At 56.1% G+C, this 18,445-nt stretch overlaps 3 protein-coding genes and 1 long non-coding RNA gene across 6 annotated transcripts; 3 read left to right on the forward strand and 1 right to left on the reverse strand.

The window, feature by feature from the left end:
- Positions 1-33: 33 nt before the first annotated feature.
- On the forward strand, positions 34-1,656 carry TRAPPC1 (trafficking protein particle complex subunit 1). Its single transcript, XM_019413553.2, has 4 exons — positions 34-232; positions 388-458; positions 815-953; positions 1,254-1,656. The coding sequence occupies exons 1-4, from the start codon at positions 134-136 to the stop codon at positions 1,380-1,382; spliced, it is 438 nt and encodes a 145-aa protein (XP_019269098.1). The 5' UTR covers positions 34-133; the 3' UTR covers positions 1,383-1,656.
- Positions 1,657-2,819: 1,163 nt separating this feature from the next.
- KCNAB3 (potassium voltage-gated channel subfamily A regulatory beta subunit 3) lies at positions 2,820-9,802 on the forward strand. Of its 3 annotated transcripts, none has more exons than XM_019413549.2 (14): positions 2,820-3,496; positions 4,790-4,833; positions 4,907-4,944; positions 5,175-5,254; positions 6,586-6,630; positions 6,714-6,758; positions 6,958-7,001; positions 7,200-7,286; positions 7,562-7,647; positions 7,807-7,890; positions 8,012-8,103; positions 8,199-8,319; positions 8,489-8,577; positions 8,842-9,802. In XM_019413549.2, exons 1-13 carry the CDS (start codon positions 3,255-3,257, stop codon positions 8,552-8,554), a joined length of 1,074 nt encoding a protein of 357 aa, XP_019269094.2. In that variant the 5' UTR covers positions 2,820-3,254; the 3' UTR covers positions 8,555-8,577; positions 8,842-9,802. The 3 variants fall into 3 exon arrangements, with proteins under 3 accessions (XP_019269094.2, XP_019269093.2, XP_019269095.2); XM_019413548.2 differs by having other exon boundaries at positions 2,821-3,496; positions 7,807-7,927; XM_019413550.2 differs by having other exon boundaries at positions 3,387-3,496; positions 4,480-4,833; positions 7,807-7,927.
- Positions 9,803-11,066: 1,264 nt separating this feature from the next.
- On the reverse strand, positions 11,067-14,059 carry LOC109245920 (uncharacterized). The gene is made up of 3 exons (XR_002071152.2): positions 13,947-14,059; positions 13,363-13,542; positions 11,067-11,841 (listed from the first exon to the last, which is right to left on the reverse strand). It is a non-coding gene; the product is annotated as an uncharacterized LOC109245920 (long non-coding RNA).
- Positions 14,060-14,187: 128 nt separating this feature from the next.
- RNF227 (ring finger protein 227) lies at positions 14,188-16,794 on the forward strand. The gene is made up of 2 exons (XM_019413552.2): positions 14,188-14,677; positions 14,808-16,794. The coding sequence occupies exons 1-2, from the start codon at positions 14,188-14,190 to the stop codon at positions 14,861-14,863; spliced, it is 546 nt and encodes a 181-aa protein (XP_019269097.2). The 3' UTR covers positions 14,864-16,794.
- The last annotated feature ends 1,651 nt before the right edge of the window (positions 16,795-18,445 follow it).

Genomic DNA, 18,445 nt, shown 5'->3' on the forward strand with positions numbered 1-18,445 from the left:
TGACGGGCACGGGGAGCAGTTCCGGTGAGTCCGGGGGAGGGGTTCCCGCCAGCTGGGGGAGTCAGGGGCCGAAAGCTGGAGCACCGGGGCTGTGGGCGGTCTCGGAGCGAGGCTTACATTCCCTGCCCTGCAGATGACTGTTCACAACCTGTACCTGTTTGACCGGAATGGAGTGTGTCTGCACTACAGCGAGTGGCACCGCAAGAAGCAAGCGGGGATCCCCAAAGAGGAGGTGACGAGAGGGCCCCGCGCAATCCGGGTGACCTCGCATCTCCAAACGCACACAGTCCCGGCCCAGCCCTTTCTCTCCAAACCCCGGCTGGTTCCCACCCCTACGCCGTCTCCTTCAACAACCGAGAGCTAACTAACTCTGTCCCTCTCCCCTAGGAGTACAAGCTGATGTACGGCATGCTCTTCTCTATCCGCTCCTTTGTCAGCAAGATGTCCCCGCTAGACATGTACGCTGAGTCAAAAGGGATGTTGAGGGAAGGAGGGCCAGTCTTGGAAATTTGGGAGTGCGGGAGACTTTGTGGAGTGGAAGAGACATTGGACCCCAAGAGAGGGGAAGGAGACAGAGAGAGAGGGGCTGAGTCTGGAGCGAGAGTGCTGGGGCTGGCCAGAACGGGGGTGGGGAAGATCTGAAGGTAGAGAGGTTGCGTGCAGGGGCCGAATTGAGGGGTGAAAATGGGAGGTGTCTCTACCAAATGAGGCTCCTACAAATGAGGTGTTTAGGGAGTCCACCTAGACGGGATCTAAAGTATCTCTTTGGGAGAGATTATGCTCCCGTTCCTTAACGTCCTCATCATCTCTGCAGGAAGGACGGCTTCCTGGCCTTCCAAACTAGCCGTTACAAACTTCATTACTACGAGACACCCACTGGGATCAAGGTTGTCATGAATACTGACTTGGGCGTCGGACCCATCCGAGATGTACTGCATCACATCTACAGTGCGGTCAGTGCCAGCCCCTGGGACCCTTCCTTCCCCTAAAGCTCCTCAACAGCCAGGGCCACTTAGAGCCTCAAGACTCCTTCCGCTTCCCTGCCCTAATCTTACTGTATCATGGCTCTGTTGAAGTCAGGAGTTTCCTGGGGACCCTTTATGTCCTTAAACACCACTGCTTTCTCCTCAGGAAGGGCTTGACTCCCAGCCCTTAATCCTTTTGCAGTCACACACCCCTGAGGTTATATACTAGGTTTGGGGTTGAAAATAAGAAGTTACAAAGCCTGGCTCTAACACCCTTCCCCTCCATAGCTGTACGTGGAGCTGGTGGTGAAGAATCCCCTGTGCCCGCTGGGCCAGACTGTGCAAAGTGAGCTCTTCCGCTCCCGACTGGACTCCTACGTCCGCTCTCTGCCTTTCTTCTCTGCCCGGGCTGGCTGAAGGAAGCACTCTACCTCACCCGCCAGGAGAATCGCTGTCTGCCTGGGGCGCTGCCTAACCTGTTTGACGTGAGGGCTCCCACTGCATGCCCCTCTACCCCCTCAAGCTCCCCAGCAGCCCTCCCAGGACAACAGCCTAAAGCCCTCCCTGGTGCCCTCCCGGCCCAGGCAGGAAGCCCGCAGGAATCTTCACACCTCCAAACCAGGCCCTCTCCAGTTTTATCTCCTACCTGATGCTGCAAAAGTACAGAATAAACTTTTGGTAACCGTTTGCAGCCTAAGCGTGTCAGTTTGAGTGGTTGATTGGGGTCCTGCCCCACTCACGAAGGCATTAACCAGGATGGCCACATCCCCTGAGCCTGTAAAGGGGCTTTGTCATGGGTTATGTCCAGATAAACCCGTTGTGAGTTTAAAATGTCGTAAGTCGAAAATGCATGTAATACACCTACCAAACATCATAACATAGCCTAGCCTACCTCACATGTGCTCAGAACACTTACATTAGTCTATGGTTGGGCAAAATTATCTAACACAGAGCCTATTTTATAATAGTGTCGAGTAGGTCATGTGATTTATTTATGTTTTTATTTTATTTTTTTATTTATGTTTTTATTTTAGAGAGAGAGTGTGGGGGAGAGGGGGCAGAGGGAGAGAAAGAGAGACTCTTAAGCAGGCTCCACGCAGAGCGTGGAGCTTGGCACGGAGCTCAATCCCACGACCCTGGGACCATGACCCGAGGTGAAATCGAGAGTTGGACTGCCGCTCAACAGACTGAACCACCCAGGTGCCTCTCATGTGATTTTCTGAATACTATACTGAAAGTAAAAAACAGTACGATGTAAGTGTATCAGTGGTTTACCCTTGTGATCCAGTGGCTGACTGGGAGCTGAGGCTTCCTGCCACAGCCCTGCATCAGGAGAGAGGTATCATACAGTATATTACTAGCCCAGAAAGATCAAAATTCAGAGTATGATTTCTACCGAATGCCTATTGCTTTTGCACCATCACAAATTTAAAAAAATGTAAGTCAAACCAGAAGTGGGGACCATATGCGTTGACATTTTGGACTGGATAAACCCTTGTCAGGGGCAAAGGGGCTGTCCTGCGTTTTGTCCTGGCCGCCACTCACTAGCTGCTGATAGCACATCCCCACCCCCCAACCCCAGGGGCGACAGTCAAAACTGTCGCCAGACCTTGCCACACGATCCCTAGGGGTAAAATCGCCCCCAACTGAGACCCACTGTGCCGAGGAAGGCCGACCTGCCGCGGATCCCAGGGGCTCCGATAACCAGCCTCCCTCCTCCGGGCTTCCACCCTCCTCCCGGCTTCGCTAAGCATACAGAATATTCAAGCTGCGGAGCCTCCGGAGGAGGGGCTTATGCAGATGAGCGGCGGGCTTGGCTGGGAGGCGGGCGGCTTTATGCAGATGAGGGGGCGGTGCCTGCATGTTGATCATCTGGGCCCGCTGCCGACGCTACTGGGAGCCTAGCGGTCCCGCTGCGGTTTGGGCTGGGGTGGCATCTCTCTTACACCGCCACCCCTCGTCCCTGGGTCCCCATCCTCCGAGGACCGCCCTCGACCTTTACCCTCACCCATTTCCCCCTCCTCCCCGCACCAGGGCCCCCGTATCTGAGTATCTGCACTCGTGCCGCCCCCCGCGTCTCTCCCCTCCCGCCGCAAACCCCGCGACCTCCAGCAGCCCGCCCCCGTGGGCCCGATCCCGCCCCGCGGCTCCCGCCGCAGCCTCCTCCGCCTTCCCGCTCTCCCAGGGCTCGCGCCACTACACCCCCCGCCGGCCGTCCGCGCGCGGGCTTCCCTGTTCCCTCCTCCTCCCGCCCCCTCGGAGCCCCCTCCCCCGCCCTGGCCAGCAGACATGCAGGTGTCTATCGCTTGTACCGAGCAGAACCTTCGCAGCCGGAGCAGTGAGGACCGTCTGTGTGGACCCCGGCCGGGCCCCGGGGGCGGTAACGGCGGGCCGGTCGGCGGGGGGCATGGGAATCCTCCAGGGGGAGGAGGGTCGGTCCCTAAGGCCCGGGCCGCACTGGTGCCCCGACCCCCAGCGCCCGCGGGGGCCCTCCGAGAGAGCACCGGCCGAGGCACTGGCATGAAATACAGGTATGGTGGTGGCCGAGCAGCCCACCCCATCTGCTCCCCTTTCCTGACCCCTGAGGTTTCCTGGGATGCCTCCAGGACCCGTCAATCTTCGCTAAGAAGATCCCAGTTCACTCCACCTCTTCTTCCCTTCACCGGGGCTCTCCCTTACTCGGTCCCTCTCTCTTTGTCTTCGTCGATCCCCTGAGTAGGAGAAAACCAACTTTACCAAGGCTGACCGGTCCTGTCAGAGCCAAGGGATGCCCCTGAACTTCCCTCCATACCCCCAGGAAGTCCAGGGATGCACAGATCTCCAGGCTGGGCCCCCTCTGGGATGGAGTGTCCTTGGGTCCGTGTCCTGGGAAGAGGGGGGAAGGAAACGGCTTCACACTCTGGCCTGCTCAGGATGCCTGACCCAGATACTACCCCCCCTCCCTGCCCCAAGGGCTGGGTCTCCTGCCACCTTTCTTGGTGGGGAGGGGAGTGGGGCTCTTGGAAGCATGGGGCACATCTCTCAACCCCCTGCTGAGGGACAGGGGCTTGGTGGAGAAGGTGGACAGAATCATAAGGGACTTTCTCGGAGACCCACTGGGCTCTCAGAACTTGCATTAGGGCAGAAGGGAGGGGCTCCTGCCTGGGAGTGAGCAGAGGTCACTGATCTGACCTGACTTTGTCACTTGAGCAATCTGATCTCCTCCATGTGTTGGCTTTGAGTGAGGAGGCCTTGGGAGGAGGGGGCTCTCTGGTTCAGAGACAGACTCCACAAGCCAACAGCAGTGGACGGAGGAAGAGACAGAGCTGGCCTTTCCTGTCATAGTCAGGTGGTCCCAGCTGCGTTTTGGGGGCCCATCAGCCTAGCCTGTCCAAGGACCCTTGCCTGCCTGAGTGCCTGAACTTGACTTGGTTTACCCCCTTCCGCCTCAGTGTCTGCCCTGTGGTATAGCACCCTCTATCTAAGGGTCTGATTTCACCAACTGACCACAATCAGCCTGTCACATTCCTCCCAGCCTTGAACTCCACACATCCCAGAGATGCCTGGAACGCAGACAAGACCCCAGCAGAAGAAATACAAACCGGGCAGCACACCTCCCATGTGCTAGGAGGGACAGGGGCACTGGACATCGGCTCCAGAGTCCTTTATTTGTCCACTTGGGCTTTGGGCATAGCACTGCCCAATGCGGTAGGCCCACTGGATCTAGTTCCTTTGGACTGAGATACCCTGAGGGCTTCTGATTCTGGAAGGAGAGGAGCTGGGGGCTGAGAATATATGCCCTTAATGGAGGCTCCACCCCTTCCTGCCGCTTCTGTATCCTGCAGGAACCTGGGAAAGTCTGGTCTTCGAGTATCCTGTCTTGGCCTAGGTGAGTTCGAAAGAAGAGGAATGAAGGGAGGGGGCCTTCGTGGCTTGGCTCCCACCTGACTTCTCTCTTGCAGGCACCTGGGTCACATTCGGTTCTCAAATCTCGGATGAGGTATCAGTGATGGGACCTGGAAGCAGGGCCAGGGGCTGTGAGGGAGCCAGAAAAGAGGGATGTGGACGTGGAGAGCGGTTTGGACAACAAACAGGGAGAATGGCGGACCTGAGGCCGGGGACGGGGGGAGAATGTGGAGGCCAGGGCTGAGCTGCCATGGGCGGGAGTGCAGTGAGGGGGGTCCCTGAGGGCCAGTGGTTGGTCTTCATCTCTTTCTCTCACCTCCCTAGACAGCAGAGGACGTGCTGACAGTAGCCTATGAGCATGGTGTAAACCTGTTTGACACGGCTGAAGTGTATGCAGCGGGAAAGTAAGGACTGGGGTGAAAAAGCCAAGTTACCCTTGAAAGGCTAAGAGAACCTCGGGGCTTCTTGTTTTCCCTCTGGGGGACCTTGGGAATTCTGTTAACACGAACTTCCGACCTTTCAGCCAAGGGGCCCCCAAAGCACTATGGGAATTGTAGTCCCAACAAGTTCATCTTCAGCTTAGGGGGCGAAGGGCGTCCTGTGCAATAAAACTGAAATAAAACCAACACCTATATCCTGGGCATCCGTTATGTGCAACGATGTGAGGATTACAAAGCTGAATTTTCAAACATGCCAGGCCACGCGTCACATACCCATGGCTTCACGCTGGGAGTAGCTAAACCCTAGATGAGCTCCCTCACCAACCCCCCCCCCCCCCATCCCCCTGGCCTCTTCTCCATCTGGCAAACTCTTCAGCTTATCTTCAAGACTTGGCCCAAACGTCAGCTCCTCCGAGAAGCCATTGTCCAGCTCCCCAAACTGGTCACCACTCACCTCAGGTCCCAAAGCCCTTTATACTGCCCTCTGATGCACAATCTGTCAATTACTGGTTTATGTAGCCGTATTTGCTGCCCAACTGGGAGGCTCCTCCTTCCGTGAAATTTGTCTTCCTCTTCCTCATGTCACCTCCGTAGCTACGCAGAGCCTAGCACAGAGCAGTCACTGCTTGTGGGATGACAACACACCCTCCTAAGGCTCACGGTCGGAATGGTTAAACAAACCCAAGACACAGGGAGATACGCAAGGTTAAATAACAGGAAAACTAAAGTAATAGTCCGCCGAGACCATTTAAGACTTGTCACGTGTTAGTTAGCTCCTAATGAAGTGCCAAACAATTGGGTCAGTAAAAGTTATGGAAAGTGACAAGAAGGGCTGACCGTAGACTGTGGCAATCAGAGAACACTTTCAGTAGAATGAAGTGGAATCCAAGCTGAGCCTTGGACGCTGTGGGGGATTTTGCAGAGGATCGAAGAAGGGAGGGGGCAACGCAGATGATTGGAACCAGACCAGAAGATGCAGCGTCTCCACCCACCCCCCACTTTACTACTCTGTTCTTCTCTCATCATCTTATTCTATCCCTTTGGCGCCTGGAACAGAACTTGGTACACAGTTGGTGTACAACTGAGATTTGTGGTGTGAATGAAGGCTAAAGGACTATACCCCTCCTTCTGGGAGCCCCTCTTATTTTGTCCAGGATGGTCTGACAGCCTAATGGGCTCCTGGCTTATGGTCCACTTTACGAGAGAGGAAATCCATTGAAGGGAAAGGTCGGGAGGAGGGGAAGGAACTGACCCACGCTGGCGGGATCAGTGCTTCTGCATTGTCTTTCTTCTAGGGCTGAAAGAACCCTAGGCAACATCCTCAAGAGCAAAGGATGGAGGTGAGACCGTGTTTTGAGGGGTTGCTGGGGAAATGACCATCCAACATCCCTTCTCTTGCTTGTCTCTCTTTCGCTTTTTCCAGGAGATCAAGCTATGTCGTCACCACCAAGATTTTCTGGGGAGGACAGTAAGTGGCCGCCACACTCTATGTGGGGAGATCTACAGAGAATGCGTGCAGGTGCATGGGAGAGGTGTGGGTACAGCTGCCACCCCAGGTCTGCGTCCTGCCCGTGAGGACCCACGCCATCCCAGTTTCTCATGGCACCAGGCCAGCCCCGGTCCCCTATCTTTGTCACACCTCATCTTTGACTTATCTTTTTCTGCAGGGCAGAGACCGAGCGAGGCCTGAGCCGCAAACACATCATTGAGGGTGAGAGTTAGGGGCTGGGAATCTGCCGGGGCTGGGTACAGAAGCCAGAGGAGTTGGGAACGTCTTCTGAGACTCTGAGTTGGAGGCTTTGAGTAGGGGAGTGGGGAGCTAGGTGGCCATGGCAAGGGGGTACTGTCTAAATCCTTCGGGGAAACTGAGGCTGAAGTGCTTACCTTCCTCTCCCCACCCCTTCCCCAGGCCTGCAAGGATCCCTGGAGCGCCTCCAGTTGGGATACGTGGACATCGTCTTTGCCAACCGCTCAGACCCCAATAGTCCCATGGAGGGTAAAACCAGCACCCCAGCCCTGACGGTCCCCCAAAGCAGCACTGCCTCAAACTCTCAGCAGGAAGCCAGCCCCTGCTCAGGAGGCCTCCCAATCTGCACAGTGGAGGCTCAGACCCCAGGTCTTAGATGGGGAGGGAGGTGAAGTGCAGTTACCAACCTCTCTGATTACACAGAGATGCCTGGGGGTCTCGGTGGGGTAGGCAGAGGGCTACAGATATGGAGTCCTGGATGCCAGGGGTGTGACAGCGAGATGCCCTCTCTCCCGTGTGCCTAGAGATCGTGCGGGCCATGACCTATGTCATTGACCAGGGCCTTGCCCTGTACTGGGGGACATCCCGATGGGGAGCTGCAGAAATCATGGTGAGCATGCCGCCCCGCTTACCCCCTCCCCCACCCCGTCCCACGACTGGTTCCCACCTTTCACGCGGCTGCTCCGAACCCCACTCCACCGGGGGAGGGGGAGTGGAAAGCCAGGGAAAAGAGTGCTCTGATCTCCATCTCTTCCCCACCCCAACCCAGGAGGCCTACTCCGTGGCCAGACAGTTCAATCTGATCCCTCCAGTGTGTGAGCAAGCGGAGCACCGTCTGTTTCAGAGAGAGAAGGTGCAGGTGCAACTGCCAGAGCTCTACCACAAGATCGGTTCGCAGCCCCCCATCCCTGCCTGTCCCTTGGCCTAACCGTCACCTAGATCCCTTTCCCCACATCCAGTCCTCTTCCTCCTAGGTGTTGGCTCTGTCACCTTGTCCCCTTTGGCCTGTGGCCTCATCACGAGCAAGTATGATGGGCGAGTCCCAGATACCTGCAGGGCCATCAAGGTGAGATCTGGGGGCTCGGGACGGCAGGACTGGGCTATCTGGGCCGCTCTGGGTGGTGGGGGAGTGGCCTTTTGCCCATTGTCCCTGGCCCCCAGGGCTACCAGTGGCTCAAGGACAAAGCGCAGAGTGAGGACGGCAAGAAGCAACAAGCCAAAGTCAGGGACCTTCTTCCCATCGCCCACCAGCTGGGCTGCACTGTGGCACAGCTTGCTATCGGTGAGACGCTGCCAGCCCTGGACCCCGCAGGGCCTCACCTCCTGCGGGGAAACCCCCAAACCCCAGACTGGTCTGTCCCTAAGGAGGACCCTCTTCCCCAGAGACACTTCTGAGGTGTGTACGCCCGCTGTTCTCCATCAGTTCTCTTTCTTGTCTCCTCTGGCCCCAGCGTGGTGTCTCCGCAGCGAGGGTGTCAGCTCGGTCTTGCTGGGGGTGTCAAGTGCAGAGCAGCTGATAGAACACCTGGGAGCCGTACAGGTGAGCCGGGGACTCAGAGGCAGAGCCCATCTCTGTCCCCTTCCCCAACAGTCAGGGCCTCGCTGTCCAACCCGTTATGGGCCTGGCAGCTCAACCACTACAGAGGCCCCACTTTGCAGAGGAGAGGCCCCGGAGGGACACAGGGCGAGGCAGGGGCGCGGCTGAGACTCTCTTCTCGCCACCTGGCCCCGCTGTGCTGCTCCTCTGGCCCTCGAACCGAACCGGACGCCCTTCAGCGCCCTCTCCGCCACTGCCTCCCTACAGGTGCTGAGCCAGCTGACGCCGCAGACGGTGACGGAGATAGACGGGCTTCTGGGGAACAAACCGCATTCCAAGAAATAGTCCGTCGAGGGGCGCAGGCACCCACGGCGGGGACGCCACCCCCGCCGACGAGCGCCTCCCAGCAGCCGCCCCCCTACCGCCCCGATCCCTCCACGCCGCGGCCGGCCGGAACCGGGAGGCCCCGCCCACTAATGAGGCCCGCCCACTAACGAGTCCCGGCTTCGAGTAGCGCTGCGCATGAACAAAGCCATATCCTTCCGCGGCGGGGCTCGCCAGGGCAAGTAGTGCGCCGCCGCCCGCTGCGTCCTTCTAGGCCTTCCTGCTGACCCCGGGCATGAGTTACCGAGCCATCCCCTCTCTGCCACTTGGTCTCGCTCCCTTCTCTCTTCTCCTAGTCGCCGCCGAGGCCCGGGGGAGGGGGAGACACAAAAACAGGGCAGATCCCGGAGACGTGCAAATTACCTCAAAAGTGGCCCTTCATATGTCATCAAGGGGTAATAACCTAATAAGAAGTGGGTTGTGATGTCATCTGGGACAAAGGAAATGGGGCTGTGACCGTATCTGGTACAAAGGCAGCCAGGCTGGTCCTGGCGGGAAGGAAATGATCATCTTTGAGGACGCTGCTTCCCAGCAGAAGATGGGGGGGGGGGGGGAGGCTCAAAATTAGCACTAGTGTCAGTACTTTGCTCTTGGCGAGAGGGGGTCTGGGGGGAAATACTGTGACATGGCACTGACGCAGATCAAAGGAAATTCGATGGCAGATGTATACATATAGCATGTGCTGGCCAAAGTGGTTGGGGGGGGGGGCCTCTCCGAAAAGTTGGGCTGTGCTTTGCGGGGGGAGGGGGACATAGCGACAGCCTTTAGGTCACGGCAAAGACGTGGGGCTGACATAAAAATGTCCGGGGGTAGACTTTTGAGCCTTGAGCAGGATTTCCTACCCGGCAGTGGAGGCCTGCAGTCCTCCTTCTGGCAATAATCTTAAAGCAATAATGATGGCCCCTCATCTGTAAGACTTCCCAGGGAACTTGTAAGTAAAATCTCAGCTCGATCCCCGCTCACGGTGTCTGAAATTGCAAGGGGTCTCAGTCTCAGATATCAGGCCTTCACCTAGCTCCCTGCCTTTAGAAACTCCAATATTAGCTTTCTCTCCACTGACCGAGACGTCATGTTGCTAGTCACTTCCAGTCACTGCCCTCACCGGGGACCCAGGCCCCGACACCCCAGGCCCCCGTTTCCTTCCTTCCTTCGGTCTCTGCATGCCTCAGAACCCAGCCTTCTGGCTTCACCGTTCTGTCGCCCGCTCCCTCTGACACCCATGCCTTTGTGTTTCAAGCTAACATTAGCCACACCTCTTGTGTATCTCATTTCCCTTTTCCTGATACACACACGTGTGCCAAGGAACTACCTGGGCGGTTTTCTTGTGGCTGAACGGCAGGGGCTCCTCTGAGGTTGAAGCTGTGGGATTTGGTGAAGAAACGGTGCAGTGGAGACCGGTCTATGGTTGACATGATGCCGAGAAAGGGAGGGAAGGAGGCATCATAAAGGAAAAGAGAAAACCAGTGAAAGATCAGGCACGAGGGTGGCAGAAAAGCAAAGACTCAGATGGGATTATGTCAGACACTACCCCTTAATCTTCCCCTCCCCCCCAGGACTCTGATTTCCCTGGGACACAAAGTGGGCGGAAAGTTCCACAGATCACAAGACAGGGGAGGAGGATGAGCTTTGCCTGCCTTAAAATACAACCTCACCATCTCCTCTCTACCCATCCTCGCCCTTTCCCGATCCTGAAGCGAAGGGAGCGGAGTAAAACCCATTTCCAAAAAGAGAAGAGTCAGCAGCCTCCCCTTTGCTGGCTAGCAACCAACCGGATCCACTAATGAATACTTACATCCACGCCTAACATCTCCCACTCATTTTGGAAGGCTGGCGGAAACAAGGAGGTAAACCGTGTGACTAAACCGTGATGATTATTTATTCCGTAACAAACATGCAAGGATTTCTAAATTCAAAATAGTATTCTCTTTAAATGGTTACCTCGGAGGATTATCCATTTACTTTAATAACGTCTCCCCCAACCCTTGGTCAAAACATTAAAAAAAAAAACAACAAACCTGTTAGGAATTCCCTCCAGAGGCTGTCTGTAAAGCGGTCATAAGAAATCCTCCTTTGTAGTCACACCTCATTTACTATATTCATCACGTACCTTGTTCACTAATTTAACAAGTATTTATTTATCGAGTCCCACCGTGGTATGCACAGGGATACAGCGGTAAACAAAATCAGACCCAGAACAGCCTGCATGGAGTTTACAGATGGGAGAGGCAAACCAGGCACCCCCCTCCAAAAACACAAATGTCTGTTGGCCAAAGTCCAGAGGCAAGCATGTGGTGTTACCTGAGGCTACAGTGGTATTTGACGAGGTGAGGGGGCTTACGGGGCGCTGGAGGAGGAGTGCGGGTTACTCACATGAAAGTAAGAGGGTTAGGGGAATAGGAGCTTTCTGGCAGAAAGAAACATGCATGCCAAAGGTCAAAACTAGAGAGAATGGAAGCCAACTGAGAGACGTGGGTGGGTTCAGGGCATACAGGACCTTATAGGGCACTTTGGAATATTCTTTTCCTCCAAAGGGCAATAGGAAACCCTATCAGGTATCCATTGACACACACAATTCACCCCCAAAATTAGCTTGGCTGTTTTCTCTGCTGTTTTCACCTGGGCTCACTCACGTGGCTGGATCCGGCTGGCAGGTCTGCTGAGTGGGGAAATCAGATGGCTATTGGCTGGAACTCCTCGGTTCTCCACGCGGCCTCATCTGCTGGTAAATTCCCTTACGTAACAGACTCAGGGCAGCGCGAGGGGATGAAGGCAGAGGCTCAAGGCCTCTGAAGGACCACGACATCACTTCTGCCATGTTCTGTCGGTCAAAGTGAGTCACAAGGTGAGCCCAGATCCAAGGGCTAGGGGAACAGACTCCCGTTCCTGCCGGGAGAAGCAGCAGAGTCACGTGACATAGGAACGTGAGGCCACTAAGTTATCACGACATTAACAGGTTTTGAGAAGGAATGGAAGTGGTGCGTGGTTAGGACCTGGTTGGGCTTGAGATCTGGGAAGGTCACTGTAAGCCATGTAGGGAGAAGCCTGGAGAAGGCCAGAATGGCTGTGGACAGACTGGCCAAGAGGCTCCTCCCAGGGTCTGGGCAAGAGACGAGGGCAGCTGGGACTGCTGCGGTGTTCTATCGGTGGGGAAAAAGTAGGTGGGTCAGGGAGACATTTAGGAGGCAAGACTAACAGGGCTATAGGGCTTGCTGAGAAGTTGCCCAAGGAAGGTGAAAGGAAGTGGGTGGGGTCAAGGAAGACACCTGGGTTTCTGGAGCTGGGCAAAGAAAGAGGTGGGAAACACTGGAAGAGGTGATTTGGACAAGGAAAGCACCACTTTGGGTTTTTGAAGACAAATGAGAAAGGAAAGGTCTGGGAGCTTAGAGTCTGAGGCTTTGGCTATCAAACACTTCGGAATCATTTATATAATCACATCTGCCCGAAATGGTTAACACGTAATCACCAACTGAAAATAAGAAAGGATGTGAGGAGGCCTCTGAGCCACAGTCCAAGGAGAAGTTCCGAAAAAAGTTTTGAATTATGACAGCATCGTTGGCGTAAGTAGATAGTTTCCCCCAAGTGACCACGAAGACACTACAACTCAGAAGTTCTCAAATATTTGCTTACAAGTAATAATATACCTCCTCGCAAAAAGAGTATCCTTTAGAGCTTTAACAGTCTACTTAAAAAACAAAACCAGCTTGGGGCGCCTGGGGGGGCTCAGTCGGTTGAGCGTCCCACTTGGGCTCAGGTCATGATCTCACTGCTCGTGGGTGGGAGCCCCGTGTTGGGCTCTGTGCGGACAGCTCGGAGCCTGAAGCCTGCTTCGGATTCTGTGTCTCCCTCTCTCTCTGTCCTTCCCCTGCTCATGCCCTGTCTCTCTCTCTCTCAAATATAAAACATTAAAAAAATTAAAAAAAAAAAAAGCAGCTCTACATTGCCTGTCAAAACTAGCAAATGTCATGGGCGTATAGCAGCCCCCCCCCCCCCCCCCGCCCCAACACCTGTATTGACCAAAAGAGATGGGTGTTGAAGATGTTGGGTATTGAGAAGCCAACACAACATAGGCTGGGGGCACGGGATAAAAATAGCTAACACATGGTGTTTCCTGTGGGCCAGGCCGGGTTCTAAAGCACCTTACATATACAAACTCATCACTATTATTATCCACATCTTACAGACGAGGAGAGCAATCAGCCCAGAGACGTTAAGTAACTTGCTCAAAGTGTCACAACTCCTAAGTGCTGCAAGGTAGGATCTGAACTCAAGCCAGCTGGCCGTAGCGTCTGTGCTATTACCTTCCAAGCAAAACCTGAACGGTAGGGCCAGGAGAGGAGGGCCAGGAGGCAGCTGGGGTGGGTGTGGTCCCAGGAGGGAATGTGGGCTGTGTTCGGTCTTGTTTACCTGTGGGGGGGGATGTCAGACCCCTGAGTCAGAACTCATGCTGGGCTGCTTTGCTGAAACCATCACGGTGTGTGGGTGTCCAGGCCTGGCTCCTCAGGAAGGAAAGGATTCCCAGCATTCCTAGGAGGAAGGCCATCCATGGTCCCGGCATCTAGGTGCCTCCTTAAGTTGAGATGTCAGCTGAGAGGTGAGCAGTTTGAAGAGAATGAGTTTGGGAGGCCAGCCTTACAAGAACACAGGCAGGACGTGCCTAATAAAGTGAGTTGAGGGCGCCATCCGTGCAGATTGCCCAGGAGCCCCCTAAAGACTGGGCAGAATGGGCAGTGTCATGGACTTAGGCAGAAGTCCGGGTGGGGTTGTGAACGAGCCTGAGCAACTGAACCAACAGGCCCAGCGGGCAGCAGAGACCTGGGCAGCGCCCTGGGCCAGCGGCTGAGGGCCAGCGCCGCAAGGGGCCTAGAGATCTGCACACAGAATTGAGGGGGCGCTGGCTTAGTGTTGGGGGACGAAGGAAGGCGCGGGGAGAGCGGGGTGGTGTGCCTCCCGCCGGCCCAGTCCCCCGCGCCACCCGGGGCGTCACCTACCTACCCCGCTCGGCCGTCACCTGCATTCCCGGCTTCGCGCCTCCACCGCCCCCACGCGTGCCGCAGCGGGGAGCGACCCAACCACCGGGGTGACGCCTCGAGGGGCGGGGTGTCGCTATTAAAACCGGCGAGAGGCCGCGGCGCCCGCCCCAGGAGTCGACCCAGGCCACTAGGAGGGCCTGTTCGTCCAGCCCACGGAGCCGGCCGAGCCTGCGAAGCCCTCGAGTCCGCGGCGGACACCATGCAGCTCCTGGCGAGGGTGCCGTCCCTTCCGGAGCGGGGCGAGCTGGACTGCAGCATCTGCTACCGGCCCTTCAACCTCGCGGGCCGCGCGCCCCGCCGCCTGCCCGGCACGGCGCGCGCCCGCTGCGGCCACACGCTCTGCACCGCGTGCCTGCGCGAGCTGGCGGCGCGCGGCGACGGCGGCGTGGTGCGCCTGCGCCGCGTCGTCACGTGCCCCTTCTGCCGCGCGCCCACGCCGCTGCCGCGCGGCGGGGCCGCGGAGGTCGCGGTGGACCCGGACTTGTGGTCGCGGCTGGAGGAAAAGGCACGGGCCGAGCGCAAGCCGGACGAGGCGGGCGGGCCGGTGCGGGGAGGCGGCGACGCCGACGACGAGGAGGAGAGCGAGGAGGGGACGGGACCCGGGAGCGCGGGCTGGCGCGCGCTCCGGCGGCTGTGGCATCGGGTGCTGGCGCCCGCGCGCCGCTGGCGGCGTCCGCTGCCTAGCAACGGTGAGGGGCCGCCTGAGTGTGTGTGTGGGGGGAGGGGGGGGTTGGCTGCGGGGAGGGGGGTTGCGCCCGGGTTCGTAGGGCCTCGGTCGCGTCCCCCTGCCGCCACTGACCCTCCGTCTGTCCCCCCTAGTGCTGTACTGCCCGGAGATTAAGGACCTGGCCCGCATGACCCGCTGCACGCTGTAGCGGCGGAGCCTGGAAGCTGCGGCAGAAGAAAGGTGGGAGCTGCATTCTCGGGACACGCTCTAGAGCGGGGATGGAGGGGATGCCAAGGCTACCCCGGCCCCCCTTCCCGGGGCTGAGCCCAGGGCAGGAGGGACCGCATCGAGGCGTGTGGACGCCGAGCTGGGAGGCTTGTAGCAAATCGCCCCTCTCTCTGCGGACTGCGCCCGCCTCGCTCCCAGGAAGGTGGAAACAAAATCTACATCCCCGGGGGAAGGAGACATTGTTTCCTTAGCTGTGACTTTGGCTTTTGTCCAGGGAAGCGTGGAGGCACAGTAGGTCCTATTTTAGCGATTCCGTGTCCAGTGGTTGAAAAAAAATTTTTTTTAATGTTTATTTATTTTTGAGAGAGTGACACACAGACACAGCATGAGCAGGGGAGAGGCAGAGAAAGAGGGAGACACAGCGTCCGAAGCAGGCTCCAGGCTCTGAGCTGTCATCACAGAGCCCGACTCCGGGCTCCAACCCAAGAACCGGCCTGAGCTGCAGCTGGAGGCGCTCAACCTGAAGTTGGTCACTTAACTGCCTCAGCCACCCAGGTGCCCCATGGGGTTGAAAAAAAAAGTTTTTTTAAGACATAATGGAAGAGGGGAGGCCGGTTTTTGTGTGCTGTTAATAATCCCGCTTCTCTGGCACCTTAGAAAGCTGAGAAAAATAAGACGTATTGGTTCCCTCCCCTCCCCTCCCTCCCCCCCCCCCCCCCCCAGTGCTGGTATGCTTGTCTCCCCATTCCCAGTGGTGTGTTGGTAAAATTATTGAGATGCCTGTCTGCTTCATTTCACAATCTCCCTTCAACCAGTTAGGGCAGGTATCAGAAGGTCCAGAGGGCGTTTTTTATCTGAGGCACCTAATTAGGGCCTATCAAGGGTAGGAAAGCCATTTGGTGAAGGCATCACATTTTAATCTTGTGATATTATCTGTCATTGTCACAGTCACAGGGAAAACACGGTCGCTACTGAAAAAATAAAAAAGATGCTCATCACAGAATTTTAAACTAGTGCCCCATAATTGGACAGCTTCTATCCTATGCCAGGATTCTATTTTAAAATCCTGTAAGTTACGTTAGGAGAGTATAATTATAGTTTAGAAACAGCAGCATCAGTGGCATTACAAAATCTCAGGATCCACACTTCAGACTCTTGAGTTGTGTTTGTTTGTTTTTTTTAATTTCTTTTTTAACATTTATTTATTTTTGAGACAGAGAGAGGCAGAGCATGAATGGGGGAGGGTCAGAGAGAGAGGGAGACACAGAATCTGAAACAGCTTCCAGGCTCTGAGCTGTCAGCACAGAGCCCGACGCGGGGCTTGAACTCACGGACCGCGAGATCATGACCTGAGCCGAAGTCATACGTTCAACTGACTGAGCCACCCAGGTGCCCCAAGACTCTTGAGTTTTAACAGGAATCCTAGGTGATCTGCACGCATAGAAACATTTAAGAACGGCGGTCCACATCCTAGACTTGCGAGGCTATCACCATCTGCGGTGGAGTATTGAAAACAGTTGGGATAAGCGATCTGCATTTTATTGGAGGTCGTAAAGGGACCTTCTGTCACGGAAGAAATCTTTCACGTGCGCACTTATTATGTTGCACTTTTCCTGAGTTAAAAATGTGAATTTATGAAATATCAAACCTCAGTTTTTATAACTATCTTAGCGTCTTCCTGTCCTTGTCTTAGCCTGAATGTTCCCTGTTTGGGGAGGCCTTTCTCAGCCACCTAATGTGGTCCCTTCCTTCACAGGTGCTCTGTTGCACAACTTATTTTGTTTTCAGATAGCGTGTGCCTTTCGTGGGTGTGAGCTCCAGGAGAGCAATGGCTGACTTGTGACTTGTATCCCCCAGGGTGAAAAGCAGTGTTTAATGTATAGTATGTGCTCAATAAATGCTTGTTGGGTAGATCTTTTATTTTTTAACACATTAGCCTCAAAACCTAAGTGTCTGGTCTCAACCTCTGAGCGGCGCTGGTCATGAACAGTACGTGTCAAGGAAGTATCTAGCAGTTCAGATCTTTGGCAAGTATGATCCCCCCCCAACTCCTTTTAAAAAAAAGGTGCTCTGCCCCCCACTTGGAACTGAGCCTGCGGGGCTGGACTGAACTCTACTGACTCCTGCAGGAACTCAGCAACTTGAAGGTGGAAAGCGTGATGAAAAGGAAGGATGGGAGGCAGTTCAGAATCGTGCCCGGTCCCCTCCGCCCACTTCGCCCCTGCCCAGGAAGCCCTACCTGGTCTCTGATCTCAGCCTGAGGGCTGCGTGGTAGCCTGCTGCTCCCTCACCCTCCATCTCTACACTGAGTTCATCACACCAGGGTTGGGGTGGGAGAAAGAGCCTCGGAGTTTTAGTTGGTGATCCAAGGAAAAATAAGAAACAGGAAGTCAGGAGATTAAAAAAAAAAGAAAGGAAAAGAAAGATGGGTAACACGAAATGGCAGAAAGCAGTACCCTTTCTTTCCTTATTCTCCCCCCCACCAAAGAAGTCCCCCACTCAAAAATAACAGAGCACACAGAAAGGAAAGTATAATTTATATGTACAACCAATACACCTGATACAGAAGAGGGGATGGGGACAGCCCAGGAGTGGGGAGTGAAGAGACTGGGAAGGGGGCAGCAAGAAAGTGAGGGGCAGCGAAGAGGAAGTAGGGGTTCGCCATGCAAACTGCCCCCCTCCCCGGCCCCTCCTGGGGGGGAGGGTATGCCCGTGTCTCCCCAGCCTGCCCCCCGCTGTTTCGTTCTGGTCCCAAAGGCAAGGTCGTCCCCCTGACGAGGCCCCCTGCCTGACCCACTCAAATGTAGTCCGTGTTCAGGCCTTCAGGAGGGAGGGCAGAAGTCCTCCGAGAACCTGAACCCAAGAGCCAGGGGCTCCCCCATGTCTGGCCTGTAGTATTTTCTCCCACCCTTTCTAGGTTACCCGGATCCCTAGAACAGATTGGGGAGCTCCTCTTTGGCTTGAGGGAGTATCGCCCAACCGTTACTCTCTCTGTGGGGGGGTGGTCCTTGGTCCCTAGGAAGAGGGGCAGATTCCCAACACAAGATGCCGGTGCGCAGGAGGTAACAGCCAGTGATTCTGAGGCTTTATTCCGAGGCTGACCGGGAGTGGGCTCCCTCCCTTTAACTGCTCGCCCTCAGCATGGTGGGGGGGGGGGGGGGAGGTAGGGAAGGAAACATGCAGCCACCCCTCCTCTTCCCTTCCTCCCTCTCTCAAGTCCCCCTCCTCTCTTCAGAGCTGTCCCCCCCCCCCGCCCCCCACAAAGTTCCTAAAGGCCAGGCAAGGCTAACCCCCACCTCCGCAGGGGATGGCGCTCGTACTGCAGGAGTAAAGACTGGGGAGGCTCCACCTCTTTCCTCCCCACAACCACATATCCAGAAGCTGTGTGTTGGGCGGGGGGGGGGGCGGGGGGAGAAAGGGACTCAGAAGACCCCGCTAACCGCCTCCCACCCAGACCTCTTCGCACCAGCACGGCCTTCAAAGCGTGGTGGGAAAGGTGCACGGGAGGAGGGAGAGACAAAGGGCCCTTCTTGAAGAGAGGAGTCGTGGAGAGGGGTGGGGG

This window comes from Panthera pardus, unplaced genomic scaffold (assembly GCF_024362965.1).
Source record: "Panthera pardus isolate Hobbes unplaced genomic scaffold, ASM2436296v1 HiC_scaffold_3, whole genome shotgun sequence".
In the NCBI taxonomy this organism is placed as follows: Eukaryota; Metazoa; Chordata; class Mammalia; order Carnivora; family Felidae; genus Panthera; species Panthera pardus.

Excerpts from the sequence above, each read along its gene's own strand:
- KCNAB3 (XM_019413548.2), top strand. The coding sequence starts at position 3,255 with ATGCAGGTGTCTATCGCTTGTACCGAGCAGAACCTTCGCAGCCGGAGC. Across the intron at positions 5,255-6,585 it reads GAAGTGTATGCAGCGGGAAA|GGCTGAAAGAACCCTAGGCA; the intron begins GTAAGGACTGGG and ends TCTTTCTTCTAG. Across the intron at positions 6,759-6,957 it reads AAGATTTTCTGGGGAGGACA|GGCAGAGACCGAGCGAGGCC; the intron begins GTAAGTGGCCGC and ends CTTTTTCTGCAG.
- RNF227 (XM_019413552.2), top strand. The coding sequence starts at position 14,188 with ATGCAGCTCCTGGCGAGGGTGCCGTCCCTTCCGGAGCGGGGCGAGCTG. Across the intron at positions 14,678-14,807 it reads GCGTCCGCTGCCTAGCAACG|TGCTGTACTGCCCGGAGATT; the intron begins GTGAGGGGCCGC and ends TGTCCCCCCTAG.
- TRAPPC1 (XM_019413553.2), top strand. The coding sequence starts at position 134 with ATGACTGTTCACAACCTGTACCTGTTTGACCGGAATGGAGTGTGTCTG. Across the intron at positions 233-387 it reads CGGGGATCCCCAAAGAGGAG|GAGTACAAGCTGATGTACGG; the intron begins GTGACGAGAGGG and ends CCTCTCCCCTAG. Across the intron at positions 954-1,253 it reads TGCATCACATCTACAGTGCG|CTGTACGTGGAGCTGGTGGT; the intron begins GTCAGTGCCAGC and ends TCCCCTCCATAG.